The sequence below is a fragment of the Manis pentadactyla genome, chromosome 6 (assembly GCF_030020395.1).
Source record: "Manis pentadactyla isolate mManPen7 chromosome 6, mManPen7.hap1, whole genome shotgun sequence".
NCBI lineage: Eukaryota > Metazoa > Chordata > Mammalia > Pholidota > Manidae > Manis > Manis pentadactyla.
The window spans coordinates 12,030,442-12,048,881 of record NC_080024.1 but is presented as its reverse complement, the minus strand read 5'-3'; the positions used below and the strand labels follow the sequence as shown (position 1 = coordinate 12,048,881).

At 39.7% G+C, this 18,440-nt stretch overlaps 1 protein-coding gene across 2 annotated transcripts in view; it reads left to right on the top strand.

Annotated features, from left to right (window-relative positions):
- Positions 1-18,440, top strand: part of NYAP2 (neuronal tyrosine-phosphorylated phosphoinositide-3-kinase adaptor 2) — a 239,826-nt gene that overhangs the window by 168,442 nt on the left and 52,944 nt on the right. For both annotated transcript variants that reach the window (XM_036913631.2, XM_036913638.2), the window contains one exon: positions 8,886-9,092. In XM_036913631.2, the coding sequence (XP_036769526.2) occupies positions 8,886-9,092 (207 nt within the window). The remainder of the gene's footprint in view (positions 1-8,885; positions 9,093-18,440) is intronic.

Sequence of the window (18,440 nt, the reverse complement as noted above, 5' to 3'; positions counted from 1 at the left end):
GCACACTCTCAATTTATTTTATAGTTCACTGTGGTTTGACTGGAAGAGGAATTAAATTAGAATACAAAAAAGTCACCCTCAAGGCTGTAAAACATTGCAAAATATAAAAAAGAGGTGTATTTTAGAAGAGGAATAATGGTATTATTGAATCTCCATTAATTATTTTGCTTTTGGTGGAAACTTTGGTATCACAGAGGTATAAAACTTTAGATTTAGGATGATAGTTAGAAATAATTTTATGGGCAAAAACTAAGGTTCAAGAAGGCATGTTTTATTGAGCTGACTGGAGAATGGACTTCAGATTATCTCAACCCCATTCCAGGATGGTTTATGGTTTCAATATTCCTGAGAAATATTTTATTTTGATTTTTTCCAAATATATCTAAGTTATATATAAATTATTTTTTATTATAAAGGAATGGTGTTTTTTATTTGTGACCATTTCTTTAATCTTATTTTAAAAATGATTTCTTAGAGATTTTGTTCTTTGTGCCTATTTTGGACAACAAACTATTTGGAAAAAATTTGGATGGTAATGTATTGATTCAAATGAAGATAAATAAAATATATAAGCTGAATGGTCATTTCAGAGGCTTATCCACTTGTACATTCACCTCATATTTATTGAAGCCATAGTATTTAAAATATTTATTAAATATTCAATAAAGATGTATTTATCAGTTTTATAAAATATTTTTATTACAAGTAGAGCTAATGGAGAAGCATCACTTGAACTATTGCACCGATTTGTCAATTTAACTAATCTCTCTGCCCTTCATTTTTCTATCGGTATGCCAATAAATACATAGCCTCATTAGAAACTCAAGAATTCTTACATTTAGACAGTTATATTATAATTTTGATATATATATATATATATATATAATATTTTTATATTTTAGACTGTATTTTACAGGAGGGAAAATGAGAAACAATATCTGTTAAAAAATCTGTATTACAGTAGCACAACTGCTATAGCAAACAACTCCAAAGCCTCAGTGGCTTAATGTAATACGACTTTTGCCCTGTTCATGTCACAGAGCACGTCATATGTCACAGGCCATGTGACAATCAATGAGTGGGTTCCATGGAAGATAGACAATTCTCCCCACACTTTTTGGGAAGTTTCCATCTAGTGGCTCTGCCAGCACATAGGATCTCAAAAAATCCCAAACAGAAGGAGGGGGCTGTAAGAGGGTGAGGATTTTGTGGGAAGTTTTATGACCAGACCTGGAGGTGGCATACATCACTCCACCCCCATTCCAATGGCCAGACCTCAGTTCTATGACTCTTCTTAACTTCAAGGGATGCCAGTAAGTGTGGTGTAACTGGAAGCCCAGAGAGAACAACAGATTTGGTCAGCATCTGGCTAGATTGCCCACAAGTAGGTCCCCTTGGCTTCTGCATTACAAGAACAAATAGAGATATAGATTGTGTTCTTTGAGCAAACTGCCTCTCATTGCCCTGCAATACTAGAATTTCTTGAAGTGTTACTAACATATGTCAACACTAGAGCTTTGCCTGATGACTTCAGTGAAATATTTTTTTTTAAGCAGAGATCATTTACAGTATCCTACAAATCTCACACGTCTTGATTTTTTTTTTAAAAGGTGAGTAATTAAATCATCTGAATATGTAACTGAGAGTTTTTAAAGACCAAACATGTCTTTGGAATTCTATTTATTTTTCTACTCTGTGGAAAGTGTTATACCTTGCAACCATGAAAAAAGAACTGTTGAACTCTGAGTCACTGTGTCTTAGAGTGAGATGTGTGTACTGGACAGTGGCCGGGGAACCTGTCTCTTTATCAGGTTATTTACTATTGCCATTTGTGTGATTTCAAGCAAATTGTGTAGACTCTTAGCTGTTCTAACACCGATAAAATGATTAGGATCCTTTGCACATTTTGTCCTACATCAATGTGTCTCATCTATTTCATTATTTTATTAAATAATGTGCCTCACCTATTTTATTGTAACCACAAGTTTTACCCTATGTACCTTATTAACACAAACCTTGACTTCCTTTCAGATTTTATTTAAGACCATGAAATCTCCAGACACATACATGATTGCTCTTCCTCTATTTGTATTTGAAAAGAAGACATCCCTTAGATGTTGGAATTGACATAACTGACCCCAAATGACAGAGTTCACACAGGAGGGAGGCAATAATAAAAAATAAATAATTGCCCCTGCTCCCTGGTGCCCTTTCATTGTGGAGATGTGGGAGCCTTTGCTCCCTTTTCCCTGGAGAGCCAGGAGATGGAATAACAGAAGTGCAAGGGGAAGACCCCTGCACTCTCCTGGACTCGTAGGTAAACAATGTCTGCCTGTCTGACTCTGATCAGCTCCAGACACCATGGTTTTAAGAGACACCGTGACATGCAATCAGTATCCGGGTCAGGGTGACTGGGAGACTGAGAGGTCTAGATTTATATTTTGAAGAAGACATGGCCAAAGGAGACAGACTGCTTCGCTTTGGATTCTATAGGATGTTTACTTAAAAAGAAAAATAGACTATTTCTGAGTTGTTCCAGAAACAGGACTACCAACAACCAACAAATGGTGTCGCTTGGAGGGAGGCCGACTTGAGCTCTGCAGAAGAGCTTTCTAGCAATTAAAGATGTTCAGACTGGAGCCCAGCCTTCCCACCAGGTGGGGACTGCTCCTCGCTGGAGCTCTCCTTCCAGAGGCAGGCGACCATCTCAGCAGGACAGGTACACTCACCTTGCTTTGGGTGAGCTGTGGCAATGGTGCTTTCCAAGGTCTCCTTCAGCTCTAAAATTGGATGACTGAATCTGAATACCCATTTGAAAATATAATTTAGTTCAGTGCTTCCTTTAGCCTTTCAAATTTGTTGTCTTTTCTGCCTAATTACTCTGCCTTGATCACCTTTCATTATTTTTCCAGCAGTTGGAATAGAATGGAGAGACTTTGATCCTGCGGAGAATGCCAGTATAAGGGGACGAAGCGCTCCTTATGTCCACAGGAAGCTCCAATGCTCAGCAACACGAGCATTGGTCCCTGTATTACCAGGCACAAGTCAAGTCCATATTTGTAACCAAGGGATCCCTACATGAGAGTGTGAAATTTCAAGCATAGTAGCAGCTACAAACAAATATGAAAGACTCTTGTCTAAACAATCTGAATCATCTAGCTGTTCATAGAAGCAATTAAATGATATGGCAAGGTAATCCATTTAAATATTGCAGAAAAAGAAAGGAGAAAGGAATCTTGTATTCCCCCAGGATAATGGTGTTACTGGTCATATTTCCAAATAATACTTATTTTTTCCCAAGCAAATCACTTGTTTTCTAGCCTATCATTAGCAAATGAATTAGAAAGATGTGTGGGTTAACCACAAAAATCATGGCTACAGTAACTAACTCAAATTTTTCAATGAGGATTATTGGCTCACATCAACACCCATATGCTGGGTGACGTTGGAGAGGTGAAGAGAGAGGCTGTGAGTCATGGCCCAAGATGCAGTTAGATCCAGGCGTGAAAGCCGATACACTGTATGGGTGAAGCATCCATGCATTCATTCACCCTCTCTTCTCACTGAGGACTCTATATTAGGTAGGGGAACGAGATACATAAATCAACAATCACATGATCTTTAAAACCACAAAAACAGCAAGATAATGGGGTCAGTTTTAGCATGTTGTGGGGTCTCTATGTAAAGCGTATATATATGTAAAGGTCCATCCGTATTGTATGTTTTTGTCTCTAGAGCTTGAGAGGAATTTTTGGGTCATGAAGATTTGTAAGAATCTCAGTACCATGTCATTGCTGAGAGAGTGCATGTTGGTGAGGAAGTGTGTGTCAAAGGTTCTGGGGCAACTCAGTATCTAGTGGGGGATAGATGTGATGGTGAAAGCCATCAGACCTGGGAGCCTAGTCATTCAAGATGGCCCAGGGTCCAGGGCAGGAATGGTATAAAAGTGGAGAGACAAAGGTAGATTCAAAGACAGTATAAAGAGTCAGGAATTGGGAAAAAATGTAGAAGGAAACTTCAGAATGAGCAGCATGAGGCATGATAGATTGGAATCTGGAGGGAATATTTTGGTCATCATAAGACTTGTCTTAATCTCTTATGCATATTTATCCTTCTTCAATTGAAGCACTGTGAGAAACTTAAAGCAATAATGTGTAAAACCCACAGTCTGAAAGACAAATGTAATGACATGATACAAGCATTTTTCACAGCAAGATTTCAATTCAAGGTCAGATTTCAATGTGAGAATCGGACTTTAGATCAGCAGTCAGCACTCAGTTGTTCATTTGGTGACTAGAGGGCCAGGACCTCTGTGTGGTTGACCCTGGGCTCCACACTGGGGCTGTCATCCAGACACTGAAAGAACTTAGTTTCCATTTCAATATTTACCACAGTCCCTAAGATTGCTCTTGTTCAGTAAAGTTTACATTACTAAAATCAATTTTGTTTTCAACAGGCTTTAACAAAACATTGAAATATTTGGAGATGAAAAAATACATCCTCATGCATCTGACTAGACTGAGCTTTCAATATGTCTTACTGAATATATTTCTTAGTTTAATTGTCCACTTTTCATTTGTCTCTTTTCAATAGTTATCTGAATATTTTCATACTTATTTTAATTAGAAAATGCGTTTTGTAGGAAGCTGGGATTTATTCCCAAATAAAATGCTCAATCATACCTTCATGATTTCTTACAGATTTTCCAGCTCTGCTTTCTATTTAGGAGGCAGATGTTGACATACATAGGCACAAGCCTGAGTTGCATGATTTCTTCAGTCCTTTTGTTCAAGTTTCTTGAAATACATACCTGCCAAATTTACTGCGCACTAACCTCTGGGACTTGAAAACAAAGAAGGAATCAAAAAAAGAGTCCTTTTTGTTTCCAGAGCTGTATTGGGCTTTTATTTAGTTGAGGTTTGAGCCCTAAGTGACACTTCCCTAGTATGCATATGTGAGTAATTTGAATGAGAACAAAGAAGTTGATGTTGGTGGAGGTGCCTTGTCACACATCGTCAGCCTTTCATATTTAAAATATTGTCCAAATCTGCAAGAACAATATTGGATCCAGTGTTAAGAATGAGCATTTTTTAGTTTGGTTAATTTCAATCCCAGGGGTGAAAGTGTGTGTGAGTGAGTGTGTGTGTGTGTGTGTGTGTGTGTGTGTGTGTGTGTGTGTGTGTGTGTGAGTGTGTGTATGAGAGAGAGAAACAAGATAAAAAAATAGTAAATGCTTAATGATGGTAGTGGAAAAAAATATAGAAGTTGATAAGAAAGCAAGCATCCTGGGGTTTGTTTGAATCTGGAGGAGAAGCTGGGGTGAAACAGATGGGTCATTAGACTTGGAGGCTGTGACATTTAGAAGCCAGAGTTGCATTTTCTTTGAAACTGTGAATAAACAGCTGGGAAAGAATCTTAGCATATTCTTTTCTGATACTGGTTTTATTCCATTTGACTCAGGGTACTGAAAAATAAGTGTGAGTTAAATTGTTTTGCAGCAGTTATTATTGTGGAATGTATTACTTTTAAAGATTTTGATATCTTATATTTAATTTCAATGTAACTGGGATTTAGGTTTATATACAAGCCTATTGAAAGACCAGGAATCTTTCTGAGGTGGTTGTTATGTATGTTGTTATGTTAAACCTCCTGGCTTACATTCTGTATCATAGAATAATATTTATGACAAGTGTTTACACAACTGCATAGCATCCTGGTGCTGGAAGGGACTATAGCAATATGGAAATGAACGAAGATCAGAGAAATGAGAGCAGGCAAAGCCTATTTGTTCAGAGTTTGTTATAGCAAGGTCGTCAGCCACCATCACTTACAGTTGGCAGGAACTCGAAGGCAGGGAGATGAGTGGGAATGCTTTATAGTGGGCCAAAGGGGAGTCTCTATGATATGCCCCCAGTGGAGGCTGTTGGCATGGGGAAGTTGTGGCCAGCCCAAGTACAAGCAGACACCCTAGATGACTAGGTAGAAGTGTATATTTGACTGTCTCTGGTGGACCTATGTGGGAACCAGGGGCAAAAATTTAGGATGCTGTCAGTTATTAATCAAGTTCTAACTGTTCTGTGACAATTATGCAGTTAATGTTTGGCTTCCTGGACTGGCTGTTAGAGACAGTGGCCTGACTTCCTGTAAGTCCAACTTACAGATAGTAGGTTGGCTTCCTGGGCTCATTACTGTAGATAATGGGTGAGAGTTCTGTTTTTATATGTCGTCTGGAAATTTCCCATTGTATATTCAGTCTTTCAGTGATTCTCTAGTCCAAAGGCAGAAAGATTAAATTCATAAAGGACAAATGGCTACAGTTTATTTAAATTAATACTACTTTTTACATATGTGGCTCTGTTTAATTTTTGAAATATTTAAAAATGTAGAATATTATTGGATCCTTCAAATTAAATTAGGGAAATCGAACAGGGCTGATATTATCTCCATATTGTAGTTAAGGTAAAGCAGGCTCCAAAAGGAGAGGCGGAGGGCTCAGTGATGAGTCCCCAGCCCCTGAACGTGACCAGGGCTGCGAAGCTGGGCCTCTCAGATCCCTTGCCCAGGGCTGCTGTTATCATCCAGCCTGACCCACAGATTCAGATAATGGGGAACCAAAGTGGGACATTTGTATTATATTCTCTATTTGCATTATTTCACTCCTCAAATTTGATGAGTATTTGCATCTAAATATAAATAAGTCAAAATACAGGTTCTGAACTATTTCTGTAATTTTTTTTTACTACAGTCTTTCTCAAAGATTCCTTATTTGAATTAAACTTTCAACATGGTGAAGTTTACAACTTGTGATTGTTATGTGATCAGATTTTTGAAAGTACTATTAGGTCTGTGCCACTTTAATACATTTATAACACTCTCTTGGTTCTCTTATTCTATTAGAAGCATTGCATTTCCTGCACACATCAGAAAGATGCCTGAGGAGTTGAGAAACCTACCAAATGAATAAATTAATTCAATACCTACTGAGCAATATGCTAGGTGCTGAAGGCACCCAATGGGGAAAAAAAGCAAAAAAATGAAACTCAGTCTCTGCTTTCAGAAAACCCAGATCCTTTTGAGAAGAGCAGATTCACAGAGAGGATATAAGAAAGTGTCGGGGCAGAGATGACCGTCTCTCAGCACAGGGTGGTGATATGGGTGGGTGAGGCTTCAGAGGGGTCCTAAACTGAGTAGGGCTAAGGAGAATACACTGAACAAACACAGATATAAAGGTATTCAAAACAGGTGAGAGAGGAGATACTAGCTATTGGAAACAGTATTGTTTTTGTTGGAGGGACCAGGAAGGAAGAGGCTACAGCAATTTAGTGGTGTTTCTTGAATTCAGGTGGGAAGCACTGAAGTTATACAGGGGGGAAGATTGACAGGGTGGAGAATCTTGTGGGTTTTAAGAAGGAGCTTAGACATACTTCCGTGGGTAACTGGCTTCTGGAAGGATTTTAGTCAGGTACCATTCAGAACAAGTTTTTATTTTTGTTTGTTTTTGTTTTTAAGTATTCTCTCCATGCATCAGAGAGTTGCTGTCATATCAATTCCCTGCAAAAAACCTGGATGTCAAAACAGGAAGTGAGTAACACTGTTAGGAACATCTATTTGAAGCATGTCTCTATGTATATGACAGACTAGCTATCACATCAGTTCCCTGAAAAAATGCTGTTCTGAACATGCAAGAGGTATCACTCATAAACCATATTTGCTACATGCATGTTTAAACGCTTCTGTACATGTATTACAGAATGACTATCACATCCATTCCTGAAAAAACACTTGTCTAGATTTGCATTTTAAACAGATCATTTAGACAGTATGTGGAACTTATTCCTTGGGGAGTCAAGGACAAAATCTAGGGGACAAGTGGCAGTAATTCAAGGGCTATGACTAGAGTTTAAACCAAAGTAGTTAAAGTAGATATGACACAAAGTTCAACAGAAGGGAAAGCAAGGTATTCAGAAATAAAATCTGCCTAATCTGCTGAGTGATGGGTTTGGGGAGCAGCAGTTAAAGAAAGGGAGAGTCAAGCTTCTAGCTTAGACGATTGGCTGGACAGGAGGAAATGGGACCAGTTCAGTGTCTGAATGTTAAATTTGTGTTATCTATGGGGTATCCAGATAGATGCATCCGGCACACGGCTGGAAAAATGAGTCTAAAGCTCAGGAGAATGATCCAGGCTTTTGATAAACTATTTAGAAATCACTAACAATCAGGTGAGTGCTAGTTGAATCCTGGTAGATAAAAATCACAGGAAGAGTAGCTATAGAATGAGAAGAATAGTTACTAAGTTAGTTAGTACCTTTAAGGCAACCAAGATGGAAAGGTGGAAGGGAAGGTATGAATGACACAGAAATGGCATTAGGCATGAAATACGACACAGGGAGAGAGGCCATTAGTGAAGCCAAGAGAATTGACGATATAAATAAGAGAGTAATCAAAATGTCTTGTAAATTTCCCAACAGAAAGACACTAGGTGATTTTAGCAAATACAGTTTTAGTAGACTGGCTGGGCTGGATTCATGTCATTGTAGGCAGGGTAATGAATGGATGGAAGATGAGGAAGTAAAACAAGTGTGAAGTGTTTGCTAAGAAGTTTCCTTGAAGATGAACACAAGGGAAGAGCTATTAATGAAGATTCAGGATTGACTGAGGTTCTCCTCTTCTAATGAGAAAACTACTTCCCCACAGTATTAATCTGCACACTGCAGAGAAAAAACCCCATGTTATCTCCACTCCTATTAAATGGTGTCATCTCCAATGCAGGTCTAAGTTTCCAATACTATATTGAAAACATTTTAGGAAAGTATTCGTTAATTTTTAAAGGAGTCTGGGGAGGATTTGACTTTCATTTAACAGAACGTCATTCTCTTAATGTGCAGAATCGACCGAGGAGCTAAAGGTCCGGAGCCACAGCACGGAGCCCTTACCAAGGCTGGACAGCAAAGAAAGAGGGCATCACGGGGCGTCTCCCAGAGAGCCCATCAAAGCTCAGGAATGGGATGGAACACCAGGGCCACCTGTGGTCACCAGCAGACTGGGAAGATGCTCTGTGAGCCCCACCTTGTTAGCAGGAAACCACAGTTCAGGTAAGAAAGATAGCGAATGATCTCCCAGATGGTAATTCTCCATACATCTAGAAATTGCTTTTATGCAGTTCTCACACAGAGAATCATAACCACAGATATCTTTGTCTCTATTCTTAAGGAAAGCGTTAAGTAGCTCTTTACACAAAGGACTCTAATGACCTTTTGTGCCCCTCCAGAGAGCCTCATTCACAAGGACCCTAGAGAAGTGGATGGTGCTTCATGGAGCTGTGCAATGTGGCAGCTCTGCCATCTTAGAACATCTTGTACTGAATTTCTTCAAACACATCCGGAGGCATTGTCTATAGCATTTTTAATGTATGAAGTTTAAGTGATTTCGGGTTTATGTCTCCGTTGCTTCCTAAAAAAGAATTTAGGCAGCTGGGAAAAAATAAACAAGAAGTAAAATTGAAGATAAAAACATAACAAAGGCGATCAGAAGGCAGTAGAGAACATAGATAGGACTCATGGTATCTATGTTCTCTACTGCCTTCTGATGAGCTGAAATCTGTACCTGGACTTTGATCTTGGTACCAAGATCCAAATCTAAGTCAAAAGAGTTAGAACATTTTAATCTAATAGACCTGTAAATTTCGCAAGTTGAAATTAAAACATGTGATGTAATTTTCATTGTTATTAGATAAATATTACTAAAATTAATTCTGTAAAAGTAGCATATGTTTGCTTTGAACTGATGAATCTTCATGATGGACTCACAGAGAGCTGTCAATTGAAGTAGATAATAAATACCAAGCAACCTCCTGTGTTTTTCAGGTTTCTATTCCTTAAGAGTGATAGGGTTCTGAAGAAAAGACCAATCTTTTAATGTTCTCAACTCTGCTACTCATCTTGGAAAGCAATTTACATGAATTTAGCCTGTGGTCTCTCTGACAGCCATGCATAAAATTGAGACAGGATGAATGATCTCTGTATTTGGGAAGGGCTGTCTACAGGAGAGTACTCGGGCAAAGGTAGAACAATCGCTTCCCCAGACTTAAAATGTAACTTAAAGCTTTGGTGATGTTGCCATGCCATGTATCATATGGGTGGCAACTTAACAGCATGAGTTCAAATCTTGGAGAAGCATCATTATGTGAATTTAGCAGAAAGTAAAAAATATATTTTTGATAGGCATATGAGAAGAAGATATCTGTGCATTTTGTCAAAAAGAGAAAGAAAAAAAATAAGGAACAGATATTTTGTAGGGGAAAAAAGCCAGCTCCCAAAGAATGTTGGCATCATTATTCAATTGGGACTTATGGTTAGTTTTCGACTTACTATTCATATTTTAAAGAATCATCTAAGTATGTGCCAGCTCTATGCAGAACACATGAGCAATATTGGCTCCTACTGTGACCAGAGATATGAAAACAGAGTGCCTGTTATGTAACAGCCACTGTTCTGTGATCTGAGAGCACAAGGATGAATAAAGCGTCCTTGCATTTAGATGTTCAAAGTCAAGTACGAGACAAATAGATCTTCACAATACAATGTGTTATATACAAATAATATGTGAAACTGAAGATTAATCCATTTTTTCTGGGAATATATGATTTGGGCAAGAACAGTCAGAGGCTTTTGGTGGATAAAATAATAATTGCTTGAGGATACTTGAGCTTGAGTTTGAACCATCAAGAGCTGTTCACCGGGACAATGATGCAGAAGGAAGAAGTCTGCCTTCTGGATAAACACCTAAAACATAAGGGGATGGGACCAACTGTTGATGTGAAAAGTGAGGGAAAATTGACTGAAGAAAATGCAAAGTTGGTTGGGACCAGATAGTAAGAATCCTGAAGGACCTTGTATATTAGATAGAGATGCTTTCAGCACAAGTACCAGTGACCAGTGGCTTAAGGGGAAAAGGGCCTGTGTTAACTCCCATAGCATCCAGTCTGGAGGTAGGCAGCTCCAGGTGTTTTGCAACTGTTCCATGATGTCACTGAGGACCCAGGAAGTCTCCATCCTTCTAACTCTCCCCTTCTGCTCTCCTTGATGACTTTTTCCTTACTGTGACTATGACATTTTGGGCATCATGCCTCTGCAGACACTTTCTGCTAGTTGGTCAAAACTGGGAAACATGTCCTCTGGACCAGTTATTGTGTGAGGGGAAATGAATTTCCGTGAGCTTAGAGAGGGCCCTTTTTTCTCTTAAATCAGGGGGCCTTTGACTTGAATCTGGAAATGAAATAATCAGTCTGTGTTCAGAGATGAGGGGAATGATGTTACATAAGCAATGGGCAGTATCTGTCACATCATGGTTAGGTTTTGAGTGTTATTTACTGGACATTTTATAGCCATTTAAATATTTTTTAAGATAAGTGTAATGTAATCCAGTTTTCATCACAAAAGATCCAGTGAGACTCTCAGTCTTCAAGAATGGTTGACTGGGAGGCAGTCAATACAAGATGTGGAACAAGTGTCAGGTGAGAAAGTCAGGACTCAAGTGTTGACTCTGTTAAGTCAGAAGTGCTCTGGGATATCTAATTGAGAGGCTAATAGACAGTTGCAATTATAGGTCTGGAGTTGAGACTTATTGGTACTAGACACTGAGCCTAGAGACTTTTGGAGTGGTGAGAACCCTAAGACTGGGTGATTCTCTACTAGAAGGGCAGGATACTGAATCTGGAGGGGGGTTTCCAAATATTTCAAAGTGTGAGCAAAGGAAAAAAGAACCTGTGAGATCAACAGAAATGGAACAATTAGATGTTCCACATGTAAGCTTTTACTGAACACTTAGTAAGTTGCATAAAAATAGGTCAGCTGTGATATGTCTTGGCACTTTGAAATGAATCTTTCAAGAAATGCAGAGTGCAAATATAATTTACAGCATACTTTTACTTTCTTCCACTGCAAACTCCTGAGGCTGCTCTTATGTTTTATCTAATCTAAAATCTGCTTTCCTGAGTTTTTCATCTATGTTTGTAGAGCAGTAAATGGTCTACTGAACAGGGGAAATGACATAAATATCTTCAACCCCTCATACTCTCCAACTTAGATTATGAAGGAGGCAGACAGAAGGGGAAGAAGAAAAGAGCTCTGTTACACCTTTAATAAAGACATTTTTGTATACGTATTGGAAGAAATGGGATATATAAGGGCAAATGTCGAGTCATATAGATAATGCCAGTGCAAGTTAGGGATTCTTATGTGAAAGCAAACCTGTCAACATGAACACTCAAAAGAGCATTTCAATTACTTGAACTCCCAAATAAACCATCTATCCATCGAGGCTACCCTTATACCAGTTTTGAGGGAGAAAATGAGAATAGGAAAATGTTTGTGATGTTTATAGTTTTTATTTTTCTATAAAGAAAGATCCTAAAATGTGCCAATTCTGTACTAGAAAATGTCAGTTCCACTAACAAAAATATATAAAATGAGACTATCTGAAGTTCCCTCACCTTTTGTGTTTGAAACAAATGATGCACCCCTTCAAGAATACTCCTCAGTGAGATGGCCTTGGTCCAGAAGAGACAAATAACCAGTGAGGAGAGCATTTTGGAATGAAAGAGAGTAAGTCAGAATTTACTCTTTGTCCTTCCCTTCACACTCTGTCTTCGTTATTGTCTCCTCGCCCGCGGGCCGCTGGGCCACTCAACTACGAATCCCCCACGCGAAACTCTAGAAATGCAACCAACAAGCCTCCTTCCTGAGCAGTGAAGGGACCCAGCTCCACACCCGACACCCCAGAGGAGGGAGGGGTCCACCCAGTCCTCCTCGTGAATCCCCCCGACCTCTGCCAACTTTCTGCCTCTGTTTTTTTCTTTCTTTCACACACACACACACACACACACACACACACACACCCCAAATGCTACCAGTCACAGACTCTTGCTTTACAAGATGTAGTTTAGCCCCTTGAAATGGTTGTTCCTAACAGCTCTTCTGAGGAATGGAGGAATTGCTGAAGTGAAGCGAGGGGATGTGTCAGGAGATCTCAGTTCTAATTAACGGAGCCACTGGTTGCTGTGGTCTTTATTAAAGGCACAGTTGTTTAGTAAATCAGAAATTCCCCAGAGGGTGACTCTTGAAGGAGGTGGAGGACTGGAACCCACATGCTCAAGAAAATAATGGGAAAAAGCAGAAATTATGCAAATAAATATAGTACTGACAAAAATTCAGATCTCCACCACTGAATCAATCAATCCATAGTTTCCAGGCAGCTTGTATCTAACTCTGCAGTGGCTTCTGGGGGAGAAAGATGCACACACACACATATACACACACAGATGCATACACACATACACACATGCTTGTACACACACACAGCATGTACTATATAAAACAGTTTCTGCCACTCAAAGATCTATACTTCTTTATGACACAAAACTATTAACCATAAATCAGTTAATCAGGTTATAATTAAATATATTATATTCATGATTATATATTATTGTTTACTATATACTTAATATCATTCAGAAAGGAGAAAATTAGTGTGAGCTTAAAAAAGGATAGAGGGCTTAATGGGAGACATTGAGTTTTAAACCAAGATTATAGCAGGTCTTTAAAAGTTAATTTATTATTATTGAATAAGAATAGATAGAGAACTTTCCACATGGGTGAAGAAGGTGGACAAAGGCTGAGGCAGACCTCTCCGGGTGCCCTGGCCAGGCCAGCCTGACTGAAGAAGTATTTTTGAAAGTAAACTCAGAAAGTCTTGGGTTAATCCTACATAGAACGACCTTAAAAAGACGTCAACTTCTGTGTGTCCATCCTTGTGTTTTTCTGCTGTTTTGAGAAGGCCTGCCCTGGGCTGCAAACTGAGATGCCTGGAAGATAGGCAGGTAGCATTAGTGAGTGAATTAGGAGGGGACCTCCTTCAAAACAGGCATGTTTTAACTGCACATTTCATACATAGTTCTTCACTCCACCAAGAAAATAATTGCCCCATTTTTTTGAAACTTGAAGCCCTTTTGTTCTAAGTTATACATTTCCATACTTGTTAGAAGCTTAGACATGGGAAAATATTTCTTCATTGCAAAGAAAATCCATTACATATTAGCAAACATCAGGACTGAATGATGCAAATGCAGGTGACCTGGAAAAACAGGGACATCTCAAGGGGACAGAAGCTCCTTAGTACCAGCTGATGCTCACCAAGAGAAATACCCTCCCACAATCCCCAGATTTAATTCTATCATGTGAAATCTCCCAGTTTTTAAATACAGCTCAATTTTCAGAAAATATTGAATCAAATCATTTACTTCTTTGGCTAGGTAATGCAAAGACTGACAATTTGCATTTTCTGGTTTGTAGAATCAAGTGATGCCCATTCCATTCAGTGAAGGCATGGCATTGACCCTGAAGCACAGGGTGGTTGGGTTATAGTAGAAGCAGCAGGAGCCAGGAGACATCCTGCTCTCCCAGCTTTATTTTCCAGGAGCTGCAGCTCTTTGAGAAGGCTATGCCATGGGTAAGAGGGGGTATTAGGAGAGGCACGTGGCCTTTGATGATCAGAAGGGATTTCTAAACTCTCAAAGAGGAGGACAGGCCTGACATTCCCTGAACAGTAAGGACCAGCAGCCTATGAACCCACAGCATCCTGGCAAAGTGGCCAGCATCTCACTGGGAGGGAGGACAGGTGCAGTAGACTTTGCATAGGGCTTTTAGTGAGGCTGGACATTAGGCTTTATGGTTCCAACTCCAAAATATGGAACTCAGTACTTTAAGGGGCTCTCTATGCTTAGAAAACAGAACCCTGTGATTCTCAGGTGAACTGAACACTGGAAGAGATCTTATATAGTCTGCACAACAGATCTAGGCCTTTTCATGACCCATTGCAGGAAAGCATTTTCCACCACCATTCATGAGTCAGTCCTTCATATCCAAAAGGAGTCCTGGGCACACAGTTTCACAGAAGTAAAGACAGATACAGATTTGATTTCATTTATGAACACAAAGAAATGCACCCTTTCTTGCATACCACATTTACAGGATAAATTTTATACAAATTCTAATGCATGCATAAAGTATAATACAGTGGCTGAGCACTGAGGTTTGGGCATCCAGCAGATCTAGATTTAAATCTAAATTCTATTTTATTTGTGATTACATGTCCCTTCATCTCTCTGAGCTTCATTTATAAAAGATGGATGAAAATGGTACCTAACTCATAAATACTATTGAGAATTAAAGTTGAGCATTAAATGAGATAACATATTAACACACTTAGTGTGGTGTCTGGAACACAGTGATTATTAAATAAATACTAATCATCGTTAGGATTCCAGATACCTTCGCAGATAGCTTTGCAACAGAGCCAGGCGAGCCTCTGGTCTGGGGCAATGTAGGCATCTGAGCAGGCCCTGAACTGAGCAGGATTTAGGCAGAGGAGGCAGGAAGAGAGACGTGCATCAAAGCAACCGTGGGTTGTTTTGCTGGGGATGGTGAGACCTCCGGCCCCCACATGGTGCTGAGCACACCCACACTCCAAACTATGGCTCATAAATCATTTGGAGCCCTAATTCATATTCTAATCATATAATTTAAGACTGGGAAGACCACAAATATATTTGGGCACGAGCTGAAGGCCTAGAGTGGATACCCATGAAGGATGGGGGCCATTGAATATAAGCAGCACAAAACTGGGATTTAGGAAAGGGAACTGCAAGGGAATCTATGAGTGTAGTCTTTGGATAGTGAATTTTTACCAGTTGATTTATAAGGAAGATGCTTTCCTCTTGAAAATTCTGAAACATGTTTACTGTACTTTACTTGGTAATGCTGGAGTCACTGGCTAGTTTTGCTGATAAACGTCCTGGAAGCTCTAACTCAATAGCATTCATGATTCAGTCCTTCATACTTGAGAAGAGTCCCATGCACACAAACCTAGAGAAGTGAAAAACAGGTGAGCAGTGTAGCTGGGCAGCAGGACTGGGAACTGAGGTACAGTATTTATGACAACAATTCCTGGCAAACCGTAATAAATCCATGTAGTTTCCTCTCCCCCACCCCCACCTCGCCACCTTCCTTTTCTGTGCAACCAACTCATGCTTTGCAACAATGTTAATAAATTAATATTTTGGTGGCAAGGACTTGAGGAAATTACATAACATACTGTGCTCTGATTTCTCTATCCTTACAGAAAAGATAAAAGAAATGTCACGGTGTAGGTCTTTATGAGGATTAAATTTAAAAATGCATAGAAATGCCTAGTATAAAGCTGGCTTATAATAGCTAGTAGACCAAAGTTTATTCTGTTAGCATTCAATTTTACTGCAGAAGTCTCTGATTTTTTTTTCTAGGACCAAGACTGAAACATTTCCTTTGGAAAGCTCTGCTCATTGCAAATATAATATAAAGTTTTCTTCAGCTACACGTAATGTAACTGGCCATAGGACTACTATTCATGCAACAGCCTGTGCTTTGTTTATTTGCACATTTTCCAATCAAGATTTAAGGACAGTGTGATGGCCATTTTTGGATCCCTTTGAGTTTGCATTTATTAAATTGAAAGAAAGGGGCAGATGCAGGGTTTAAAACTTGGTTGCTGCATTGTGCAAAGTTATGAAAAAGTAATCTTAATCTCTCACAGTGTTTCTGTTCTGTTTGATGGTGAGAATGGGATTTAAAATCATCTTGGCAAGGATGTGGAAATCACGTGAAAATTTGATATCCCCCAATATATACATTTTCCTTAATAATAGTCAACTTAATCTTCATCCATCCATTCGTTCATTCATTCATTCATTCATTCATTCATTCCCTTTGTGTTTATTTTCTAAGAAATATTTATTCAGCATCTACTCTGTGCTATGCAGGGTCTAGGCAGGGGTGCAGGGTGTGCAATGTAAATATGGCCAGCTGGACCCTGTACTCTCAGAGCACCTTGTCTAGCAAGGAAGACAGGAACAAAAATACAGATTCTTATAAATGTTATGGAGAGGAAATACTTGATTTATTTTCTGGCTAAAAGGAAGGCATTTCAGGCAAGTTTCCTAAAGCAAGTGGTATTTAATTTGATACTAGCATGACAAGCTGGAGCTCCACAAGGAAGAGGGGATTGAGTGTTCCCTGCAGCTCACTTATTGAGGTGTGGATGAAAAAAGATTCATTTTTGGAACTTGATTAGTGTTAAACATTTTATTATGCTTCATGATTCCCAAACTATTTCCTCTTCTCCTTCCTCCATTTCTTCATGTGGCCTGGCAGCTTTGGGATGCTATTGTGGCAGTAACAGTCCCAAGTGCTCCCCTCTCCCTGTATTCACACCCTTTGCAATGTGCTTTTTGCAGCTTGTTTTCAAGAGTAAGGCCTATTTTCTGCCCCTTGAACCTGGGTTGGCCTTGTGTCTTGCACTGACCAATAGAATGAGATGCAAGTGACTTTGGGCCAATTCTGGGCCCCAGCCTCAAAAAGCCGTGAGGGCTGGCTCTTTTCCAACCCTTGCAAGGCGGTGCACCATGTAAGCAAACTGGAGCTAGCCAGTTGGAGAATGAGACACATGTAGAAGAGAGCCAACAGCCCTCGGCCGGCCAACCCCCAAACATGGAAGAGAGCGCAGCATGACGTAGCAGGAACCCCTGGTTGGCCCACAGCCAACTACAGATAGACGAGTGAGCTCAGCCCAAGCCCAAAATAGCCACCAGCTGATCCATGCATTCGTGAACAAAACTAAATGAGGGTCATTTTAAGTCACTGAGTTGGGGCATCGTGTGAAATAAGTAACTGATAGAAATAGCCTGGTCTATTTGAATTTTGCTGGCTTTCCCTCAAATAGAAATGCCTTGTTATTATGACCTCATGAGTAGAGCGTGCTCACTGAGAAACGGACAGTCAGGAACATCTACCCTCCCATCTTTTTCCTCACCATCTCACTTTTCAAAGCATCACTTTTCACTGTCATGGTTGTGTCATTTAGGGCCTGTGTATTGCTAAGCACCACGAGGTCTCTTATATTTATTTTTACTATGCAACAGGAACAAGAAGTCAATCTGGTAGAGTTCAGGCCTCTATGTTGTTTGGGATCTGCTGTAGAACACCGACTAGCTTCCTGCTTGGCTCCCCATCAGCCCCAGGCAGCTGGGGGCTTCAGTGTCTATGACCCTCCAGGCTGTCATTCTGTACCGTCAGCTCAGGCAGCGGAAGAGTTTTCCACATCTGCTCTCCTTCGCAGTCATAATTGGGTGCTTGCTTATTTCCTCAGGGAGCATTGGCCAGATCCCAGATGCTAGGTTCTGCTCAGCATTTTGCAGACTAGAGTTTGACTCTCCCTTTCTGAATTCTAGTAGTGAATACATAACAGAATTCTCATTTGGACAGTCCTTAGAGAGTGATACAAGCCATATCCCCAGTAGCCCCACTTTTATGTCTCTGTGGAAAACTGTTAACTTCTGCCTGCTAGAATTT